Source organism: Terrapene carolina, unplaced genomic scaffold (assembly GCF_002925995.2).
Source record: "Terrapene carolina triunguis isolate 2854851 unplaced genomic scaffold, T_m_triunguis-2.0 Scaffold192, whole genome shotgun sequence".
Classification (NCBI taxonomy): Eukaryota; Metazoa; Chordata; order Testudines; family Emydidae; genus Terrapene; species Terrapene triunguis.
The window spans coordinates 28,411,824-28,422,491 of NW_020664543.1; the positions used below are offsets into that span (position 1 = coordinate 28,411,824).

The 10,668-nt window shown below is 54.3% G+C and overlaps 1 protein-coding gene across 1 annotated transcript; it reads right to left on the reverse strand.

Annotated features, from left to right (window-relative positions):
• Positions 1-530: 530 nt before the first annotated feature.
• On the reverse strand, positions 531-1,059 carry LOC113407060 (E3 ubiquitin-protein ligase TRIM11-like). The gene has a single exon (XM_026654549.1). The coding sequence runs from the start codon at positions 867-869 to the stop codon at positions 531-533; it is 339 nt and encodes a 112-aa protein (XP_026510334.1). The 5' UTR covers positions 870-1,059.
• Between the last annotated feature and the right edge of the window lie 9,609 nt (positions 1,060-10,668).

Here is a 10,668-nt window from a genome sequence, read left to right on the forward strand (position 1 = left end):
CCAAGCTGCACACACAGCCCTCTGCCCGCCTGCCTGATCTCCGCACAACCCGCTTTGTCTGTGTGGTCACTCACCTCCCTGCCTGTGGTCTTGGACTGCTCCCTTCCCCCTGCTAATACAAGTTCAGTGCTAACCAGCTGTGAAACTCTGCACAGCCTCTCTTTTCCCAGCCCCAGCTTGGAAGTGGCTGCAGTTATGGGAAACTCCCTGAGTCTTGGGCTGATTTCACAACATGGAATGCACCAGGTAGCAACCCCATCCCAGCTGCTCGGCTGGGTGGGGAGTGCCCCATGGCTGCCCCATTCCAAGTGTGGGTTGGGGTCACGGCGTGGGGCTGCAGGGGACCTGATGTCAGGGTATGCCTCAGGCACCAGAATTGCCTTAATCCATGCCCTCTAAGCTCGGGTGAGACCCCTCCCAATTTCCACTGGGTCCCCCTCCAGCCACCAGCCTTCCCCTGGTGATCTCAGGGCACAGAATTGCACCACCCAGCCATGGAGGCGCTCACTCCCTCCGGCTGCACTGAGTTCTCACTGTTTTACCTGCTGCCCCTGGGGGTCCTTCCCCATGGTGGAGTTGTATGTGGAGCGCACATCCTGGGCCTCATCCCGGGAGGGGAACCGCTGCACAATCTCCACCACGTTGGCCAGCGACTTGTTCTGGCGGAAGCTGCGCTGTCGGAAGGACCGGCGGCATAGGGGGCACTGTCTCGGCTCCTCGTCCTCCTCCACCCTGTCCCAGTGCTGAATGATGCAGTCCTCACAGTAGTTGTGCCCGCAGTCCAGCATCACAGGCACCTCCATGTACTTGGTACAGATGGAGCAGGTAACCTCCAACTGCAGCTCCTGCACCAGGTCGGACCCAGCCATGGTGGGAGGTGTACTAGGGGCGAGTGCACTTCTGGGATCCCTGTAGAGCTCCGGTCAGCTCCCTGGCACGGCACTCAGCACCCTGCCCCGCTGGGACCCCTGCAATGTAGCTTCCTGACACCCAGCACCCTGTGCCTCTGATCCCTGCAGCCCAGCACCCCGGCACCCAGCAATGTGCCCTGCTGGAATCCCTGCACCTCAGCTCCCTGGCATCCAGCTCCCTGCCCCGCTGGGATCCCTGCAGCCCAGTTCCCTGGCACCCAGCACCCTGCCGGGTCCTGTAGCCCAGCCCCCTCCCCACTGAGATCCCTGCAGCCCAGTTCCCTGGTACCCAGCACCCGGGCCCACTGAGATCCCTGCAGCCCAGCTGCTGAACAGCCACATACATGCCTTGCTGCTGAGTCTGTGTTGACAGGAAGCGGGAGGTCACTGAACTACGCTAGTGAACTGAGGGGTGGGGCGTGTGCATAGTGGTTTGGCAGCCATGGAAGAGCCAATCCCAAACCCCAAGGGCAGGTAGGCAGAGGCAGATTAAGATTGACTGGGGCCCTGGGCACAAAAAATATTTGGAGCCTCGCACCACGGGGCCCCATCCTCCACTCCTCACCTTCCCCCCCATGGCCCCGCCTCCTGGCCTGGCTGGAAGCCAGGCTGAGGTAAGAGCTGCCTAGGGAGCCCGCGACACTGTTGGGAGCCCTGGCTAGGGTTACCATACGTCCGGATTTCCCCAGACATGTCCGGCTTTTTGGTGCTCAAATCCCCATCCGGGGGGAATTTCCAAAGAGCCAGACATGTCCGGGGAAATAGGGAGGCGTAAGCCAGGGTCCACCCAGCACGATCCGCGGGGTCTGCAGCGCAGCCCAGCTGCCCCAGCTACAATGCTCAGGCGGGGAACGGGGGGGGCTCGGGCTTCCCTCGCGGGCGGGGGCCCCCCGGCCACTGGGGGACCCTTCCTGTGGCCCCGTTGCCCCGCGCAGCTTGGAACCCGGCGCTGCGGGAGCTGTTTCCGGCGGGGACAGACAGGCCGGGGAAAGTGCTCGGCGGCAGGAAGGAAGCTGCGGCCGGGGCTGCAGGGACCCGCGCTGCCGAGCGTCTGAAGCCCTCAGCAGGCAGAGGCTGCCGGGGGAGCAGGGGCAGGGCAGGCGGGGGCATAGAGGCTGCAGGGCGAGTCGGGAGCAGGGGTCACAGAGGCTGCAGGGGCGCAGGGGCAGGGCAGGCGGGGGGCGCAGAGGCTGTAGGGCGAGTGGGGAGCAGGGGTCACAGAGGCTGCAGGGGCAGGCGGTGCAGGGGCTGCAGGGCGAGTGAGGAGCAGGGGTCACAGAGGCTGCAGGGGGGCACAGGGGCAGGGTAGGCGGGGGGTGCAGAGGCTGTAGGGCGAGTGGGGAGCAGGGCTCACAGAGGCTGCAGGGACGGGGGGTGCAGGGGCGGGGCAGGCGGGGGGTGCAGAGGCTGCAGGGGCAGAGGGTGCAGGGCGAGTGGGGAGCAGGGAAGCACTTAGCAACCCCCAACCAAGATCAGAGCGGGAGGGAGGAGGGGGAATGCAGGGTGCTCAGAGGAGGGGGCAGAGTTGGGGAAGGGGCGGGGTTGGGGTGGGGCTGGGGCGGAGTTGGGGCGGGGCCGGGGGTGGGGAAGGGATGGAGTTGGGGCAGGGCCAGGCCCCCGTGGAGTGTCCTCTTTTTTCAGTGTTGAAATATGGTAACCCTACCCTGGACCCTCCACCTGCTCTAGGTGGCATGCCCTGGGGGGCAGGGACATGGGCTGGGGGCTGCTCTTGGGCACCTCAGCACCCAGCCCAAGGCAGGTGGAGTGTCTGGGACTCCCTACAGCCACCTGGGACTCCATGGGTGGCTCTTACTACAGCCTAGGGTGACCATAAGTCCTGTTTTGGCCAGGACAGTCCCATGGACAGCGAGTATCATAGGCCAGGGGCGGCTGAGCTTCCCCACACAGTCAGGTTTGGCCCCGCAGATGCTCTGCCCTGAGGCCCCAGTCCCGTGTCCTGTTCTTCCCCCGTGGCTCTGCCCATGCTGCTCCTCTTCCTGCCCTCACTCAGCCTCTCCCCTGAAGCTGGCAGGGGCTGGGGTGGGCGGGCTGATGGCCAGGGACTTGGGGCAGTTGGGCCAGTGTTTAGGCCAGCCGGCAGGCCGGGATGTGCCAGCCGGGGCAGCTGGGACGGACCTGCCGGTAGCCCAGGAATCAGGCCAGCCAGCAGCCTGGGGCAGCTGGGGAGGGTTGGCCAATGGCCTGGGCCAGCTTGCGGGCCGGGACTGGGGGTGGCTGGGGTAGGGCTTCTCTGGCCACTTAGGGTTAGGGGTCTTGGGGCTCCAGTGGGGAAGGGGGGGGGGGTAGGGGTGGGGTCCTGGGGCGGAGGGGGGGGGGCCAGGGGCTAGTCTCCCCAAACGGGGGTTCACAGGCTGCCCATGGACAATCCCTTTTTTTAAGCCCTGCCCCAGATATCCTGACTATTTTGGCAAAACTGGATCAAAAGCTGATCATCAGTTGGCAAGAGGAAATGGGACAAATGCCCAGTTTTGCCAAAAAAGGGTGTGGCAGTAAATGGGGGGGCATGGGAGGGGTGAGCAGTGGAGCAAGTGTGGGGCAAGAGGGGCTTGAGCCAGCTCCGCACAGGGAGGGGGGCCTCAGGCCAGTTCCATGCAGGGTGAGGAAGGAGGCTCAGGCGGGGGGGGGGGGGGGGGGGGGGGGGGGGCGGGGCCCCCCCCCACCCAGGGGGACTACAGATGGGTTTCTGGCTTGCAGCCTGGCCAGGTGGCAGGGCCTCAGGGGGAAGAGGAGGAGCAGAGGCAGGGCCAGAGTTCCAGTGCTCCTGTGGGGGCCCCCAAATTGGTCAGGGCCTCTGTACATGGGCCCCATGGGCCTATGCTGTAATCCACCACTGCAATCCTTTGCCCCACTCCCCCAACCCTCCTTGAGTAGCCCATGAGAGGGGAGCTCAGTCTTGGGGGTACATTCCCCCCTCTACTGATGGACCCTGTTGGTGCCTCTCACTGTGCTGGCTTCTGGGGACACAAGTGCCTGTTCTGCAGGGTTCAGAGTGGTAGCCGTGTTAGTCTGTATCAGCAAAAACAACAAGGAGTCCTTGTGGCACCTTAGAGACTAACTAATTTATTTGGGCATAAGCTTTCGTGGGCTAGAACCCACTTCATCAGATACATGGAGTGGAAAATACAGGAACAGGTATAAATACATGAAAAGATGGGAGTTGCCTTACCAAGTGTGAGGTCAATCTAACGAGGTAATTCAATTAACAGCAGGATACCAGGTGAGGAAAAATAACTTTTGCAGTGGTAATGAGAATGGCCCATTTCAAACAGTTGATAAGAAGGTGTGAGTAAGAGTAGGGGGAAATTAGGTTTAGGTTTTGTAATGACCCAACCACTCCCAGTCTTTATTCAGGCCTAATTTGATGGAGGGCTCATCCCACCCAACAGCTGATTTCACACAGAGCCCCTGACACCCCACATAGCAAGCAGCCATTCAGAGCTCCCCCTCTCCACTCCTCGTCCAAACCCTGCCAGGCTGAACCAGCAGAGCAGTTACCTCCAGGGGCAGCTCTCACCCCCATCCCCAGAGTGAAGTGCCTTGGGGTGGCCCATAGGGGGCACTGAACCATCCCCCACCCCAGTAAGGCAGGACCCATAGCACATTTCAACCCTTTCAGCTCCTCTGGAAATTATACTTAGCTGCCTCTTTTGAGGCATGGTTTGACCGTTGAGGCCATTGGGCCTGGTGGTGGGGAACAGGATCCTGGGGCCTAATACTGACATTTTAAGCATTCACTTCCTCATCCCCTACAGGATCTGGCCTAGCCCCACCATGCCTCAGTTTCCCCTACTCTGTTAAATGAGCACAGAGCAGGCAGAGGCCCACCTCTCTAGTCGATCAGAGAGCCAGCTGCTCTGCACAGGCCCTGGCACCAGTCACTGGTCTCTGCTCCCCCTACAGCACAAGCCTGGGGGAGGCACCCAAAGCCCTATAGGGGGCCCCACAAAATCACCTCCTTCCCCCAAAATCCTCTTGGCAGAGCAGGCAGTGGGTCTGTTGCATTTGGGGCAGTGGAGCCCCAGGCTCTGTGCCTGCTCCAGGCCTCTCTGCTCAGAGGGGAAGGAGAAGAGCATGACAGGGACCAGCAGGAAGTGCAGCAAGGAGCCCGTTTACTGAAGTAACTGTGGTGCCCTGTGATGCCCCCTTGGGGCCAGCATCCCAGACCAGTGGAGTCCAGGACACAGCTGGCCCACTCTGCAGGGGAAGAATAGATGACCTCCTGAGATCTCTTCCAACCCTAATCTTCTATGATTCTATAATAGGCTGGGTGCAGCTGACCCCAAGCCCTGCTGGCTGGCTCCTGGTCCCAGGCAGACTCAGAATCATAGAATCATAGAATATCAGGGTTGGAAGGGACCTCAAGAGGTCGTCTAGTCCAACCCCCTGCTCAAAGCAGGACCAATTCCCAACTAAATCATCCCAGCCAGGGCTTTGTCAAGCCGGGCCTTAAAAACCTCCAAGGAAGGAGACTCCACCACCACCCTAGGTAACGCATTCCAGTGCTTCACCACCCTCCTAGTGAAATAGGGTTTCCTAATATCCAACCTGGACCTCCCCCACTGCAACTTGAGACCATTGCTCCTTGTTCTGTCATCTGCCACCACTGAGAACAGCCGAGCTCCATCCTCTTTGGAACCTCCCTTCAGGTAGTTGAAGGCTGCTATCAAATCCCCCCTCATTCTTCTCTTCTGGAGACTAAACAATCCCAGTTCCCTCAGCCTCTCCTCATAAGTCATGTGCTCCAGACCCCTAATCATTTTTGTTGCCCTCCGCTGGACTCTTTCCAATTTTTCCACATCCTTCTTGTAGTGTGGGGCCCAAAACTGGACACAGTATTCCAGATGAGGCCTCACTAATGTCGAATAAAGGGGAACGATCACGTTCCTCGATCTGCTGGCAATGTCCCTACTTATACAGCCCAAAATGCCGTTAGCCTTCTTGGCAACAAGAGCACACTGTTGACTCATATCCAGCTTCTCGTCCACTGTGACCCCTAGGTCCTTTTCTGCAGAACTGTTACCTAGCCATTCGGTCCCTAGTCTGTAGCAGTGCATGGGATTCTTCCGTCCTAAGTGCAGGACTCTGCACTTATCCTTGTTGAACCTCATCAGGTTTTTTTTGGCCCAATCCTCTAATTTGTCTAGGTCCCTCTGTATCCGATCCCTACTCTCTAGTGTATCTACCACGCCTCCTAGTTTAGTGTCATCTGCAAACTTGCTGAGAGTGCAGTCCACACCATCCTCCAGATCATTAATAAAGATATTAAACAAAGCCGTCACTGGAGTTCACAGAGCTTGGGCATCTCTCAAGACCAGGGCCACAAATGGGGGATGAACTTCAGTGTTGATAATGCAAAGTAATGCACATTGGAAAACATAATCCCAATTATACATATAAAATGATGGGCCTAATTAGCTGTTACCTCTCAAAGAGATCTTGGAATCATTGTGGATAGTTCTCTGAAAACATCCACTCCATGTGCAGCGGCAGTCAAAAAAGTGAACAGAATGTTGGGAATCACTAAAATAGATAATAAGACAGTAAATATCATATTGCCTCTATATAAATCCATAGTATATAAATCTGGAAAATTCCATGCAGATGGGGTCACCCCATCTCAAAAAAGACAGTAGTTGAAGCTCTCCTTGGTGCTGTTGAGATGGCCGGTGTACGGCTTCATGAGCCAGGGGAGCAAGGGATAGGCTGGGACCCCAGGATCACTACTGGCATTTCAACACTACCAGTGATAACCTGCCAGTTGGTAAAGAAAGTCCCTGCTTGCCATAGGAGCCAACTCCATGGGTGCTCCATCTGGAGCACCCATAGAAAAAAAATTGTGGGTGCTCAGCACCCACTGGGATAATCAGCTGTGGCAGCTGCAAATCAGCTCTTGCACATGTGGGGGCTCCCCATTAACCTTTGACGGGCGGCTGGATTAGCTGTAACATGCTGAAAACAAAAATAGGTGGTGGGGGGGGTGTGAAGGGAAAGGAAATTTTAAAAAAAGATAAAAATCCCCCTTTTTTCTTTTGCTGCTCTGAAAGGGCCACAATCCTGCAATGATTCATTTGTCTTAACTTTGATTTCACTGTAGTAAAGAAAAGCATGCAAGTGGTTGTGGGATCAGAGCTGAAGGGCTTGTTTACACTACAGACACTTCAGTGGCACAGCTACAGTGTTGAAATTGTGCTACTGTAACACCATGCTGCAGCAACAGAAGGGTTTTTCTGTCACTGTAGTTAATCCACCCCCTTGAGTGACTGTAGCTAGGTCGATGGATGAAATCTTCCATCAGACAAACTGCCTCTACAGTTGGGGGTAGGTCATCCTAACTACATCACACAGGGTGTGACATTTTTCAGGAGTCTGAGCGATGTAGCTAGGTTGACCTAAGTTTTAGGTATAGGCCTAAGTGTGTTTGTATAGTCCAGGGGTCGGCAACCTGCAGCACACGTGCCAAAGGCGGCACACGAGCTGATTTTTAGTGGCACTCTGCTGTCAGCCAGGGTCCCGGCCGCCGGCCTGCTCAGCCTGCTGTCTGCCTGGATGAACGGAACCCCAGGCCGGCAGCGGGCTGAGCGGGGCCGGCGGCCAGGACCCCAGCTGGCAGGAGCCAGTGGACGGAACCCCAGACCGGCAAGGGGCTGAGCGGCTTAGCCCACTGCCGGTCTGGGGTTCCGTCTGCCACCCACGCTGCCAGTCTGGGGTTCCGTCCGCCGGCCCCTGTAAATGTAAAATGTATTACTGGCACGTAAAACCTTAAATTAATGAAGACTTGGCACACCACTTCTCAAAGGTTGCCGACCCTGGTATAGTCCATGGCACCATGAGGCCCTGGCTTCCAGGTACTGCAGCAATTAGGGCTGTCAAACGCTTAAAGAATTGCATTTAATTGTGAGATTAAAAAAATAATCATGATTAATCAGTTTTAATTGCACTGTTAAACAATAGAATACCATTTATTTAAATATTTTGGGATGTTTTCTACATTTTCAAATACTGATTTCAGTTACAACACAATACGAAGTGTACAGTGCTCCTTTTATATTATTTATTACAAATATTTGCACTGTAAAAAGATAAAGAAATAGTATTTCATGCTTCAACCACCGTTCCAGAGAACATGTTTCCATGTTGATGATGGGTTCTGCTCTATAACTATCCAAAGCAGAGCAGACTGACGCATGTTCATTTTCATCATCTGAGTCAGATGCCACCAGCAGACAGTTGATTTTCTTTTTTGGTGGTTTGGGTTCTGTAGTTGCTGCTCAGAGTGTTGCTCTTAGACTTCTGAAAGCATGCTCCACACCTCATCCCACTCAGATTTTGGAAGGCACTTCAGATTCTTAAACCTTGGGTCGAGTGCCGTAGCTATCGTTGAAATCTCACATTGGTACCTTCTTTGCGTTTTGTCAAATCTGCTGTGGAGGTGTTCTGAAAATGAACAACATGTGCTGGGTCATCATCCGAGACTGCCATAACACTTTCTATATGGCAGAACACAGGTAAAACCACAGAGCAGGAGATGTACAATTCTCCCCCAAGGAGTTCAGTCACAAATTTAATTAATGCATTATTTTTTAAACAAGTATCAGCATGGAAGCATCTCCTCTGATATGATGGCCGAAGAATGAAGGGGCATACGAATGTTTTAGCATATCTGGCATGTTCTATTATTGTTTAATGGTGCAATTAAAACTGACTAATCAGGATTCATTTTTTTAATCGAGTTAATTTGTTTTGAGTTAATCACTTGAGTTAACTGCAATTAATCGACAGCCCTACCAGCAATATAAATATATCATAGTCATTATTATATAAGGCTCTGGTCCAGCAAACACATCAGCATGTGCTGCACATGACTCCAGGAGCTGGGGCTGCAAGATAAACTCTACATATTGTGAGACACAATAAAAGCACAACAGTTGATAACATGATGCAGAAGGATCAATCCCAGCTATCAGCTAGGGAAAGCTTCTGTTTTTTAACATGTAATCCAAGGTAAATTGGTTTGATGTAATTACAGTGGTTATCATAGTGTAACCCTTCTGCCCATCTAAGTTGGCAGCAACAAGGGCCGGGTTCTGTATCTAGGGGTTCCGTTTCAATAACACAATGCAAAACTGGCTTGAGCCCCCACCCAGTGACCTGGGACAATTACATACCACCCCCTGGGCGCCTCTAAGAGGCAATACTTCCCCTCTCGCAAGCACGGAGTCTGAGTGTAGCAGAAAATGTTTAATAACATGAGGTAAACAACATCAGCATTAAATTGGAAAAACACCACAAACAGGATTCATAACACAAACCATGAGCAAAAGACCCACCCCAGCAAATTGGGCTGTGTCCTTTCCCTTTGGTTCTTGAATCCAGCAACCCAAAAATCACCCAGAGTCCCCAAAGTCCAACACCCCCAAAGTCTCTTGGGTCCAGCAAACACCCAAAGTCCCAAAAGTCCAACAACCCCCAAAGTCTCTGTCCCTGGTCAGTGCAGCCCCAGAGTAAAAGGGGGGGCACACAGGGTGTTAAGGGGCACCTTACGTGATCTGAGGCCGGCCGGCCGTCTCTCCGTGGGGTTCCGCCGCAGTCTTCACCACGAGCCAGTCCACTTCCTGCCATCCCACGAACTGCTCTGCTCTACAAGCTGCTCCGCTCCGCTCACCAACCTGTAAACCGCTCCAGCCGTCTCCACAAATGGCTCCGCTCACCGACCTGTGAGCTGCTCTAGCCATCTCCGCAAACTGCTCTGCCAGCCGCTTAGCAATATAGCTTCAGGCTCCCCCACTATTTAATGCTGCACTCAGTGATCTCAGCTCTTAATAACTTTAGCTCTTTTGTGATTTCAGCTCATACTAGGGGAGCCCCAGTGCTGGTGTACCATTGGCCCAAAGTGAACTCAGCTCAGCAGCCTGTAACTAGACTCCTAATAGAATCAAAGTTAGCTCTGACATTCAACAGTGGAGATGGTGCAATTGGTGTTTCACACCCTCAAAGGAAGGAAGTCCATCCATCTCAATTCACTAGGTTGTGGAATCCATGTCCCTTGTCTAGCGAGTGCTACTTAGGTGATGGTGAGACACTCTGTCATAAAACAGTTTCATTGTCCTTGATTCACATAATCAGGGTAACAAAACTTTATTCCTCCTGCCCCAATAACAGAGAAATTGGAGATCCCACCCCATCCAAAGTAACCACTATCAGTTGCTGTTGTCTCATGCCAGGCGGGTGGGTGTGCCTATGCAAACAAGATCAGCCCCTGGAGTTCTTTTCCACACTCGCCATAATTCACCACCAGATGTCAGGGTAGAGCTCATCCTGACTCTGCTTACAATAGATTCCAAGGCCAGAAGGGACCACTGATCATCCAGGCTGACCTCGTGTGTAACACAGGCCAGATCCCCACCCAGGGATTCCTACATGCATGGTGAGCAGTCATGGTGCTTTCCATAGGCCACACACAAGACATAAAAGCAAAGACTTAAGAAAATAAGAATGCCCATACTAGTGTGGTGGTGCATGAACACCCCATCCCTCTTTGGTGTGGATCGTGGGTGTGATGGCACCATGGTTACAGTCTACCAGAATGTCCTGGGACTCAAGCTAGTGCTGCTTAGTGGCCAGAGTCAATATAGCAGCCCTCAAGTGCAAGGTGGCGTGGGCTAGCAGCCAGAGTATATATAGCGGCCCTTGAGTGCAGGGCAGCATGGCCTAGTGGCCAGAGTCAATATAGTGGTCC

What these genes read in the sequence shown, in the direction of transcription:
- LOC113407060 (XM_026654549.1), bottom strand. Translation starts at nt 869, where the DNA reads ATGGCTGGGTCCGACCTGGTGCAGGAGCTGCAGTTGGAGGTTACCTGC.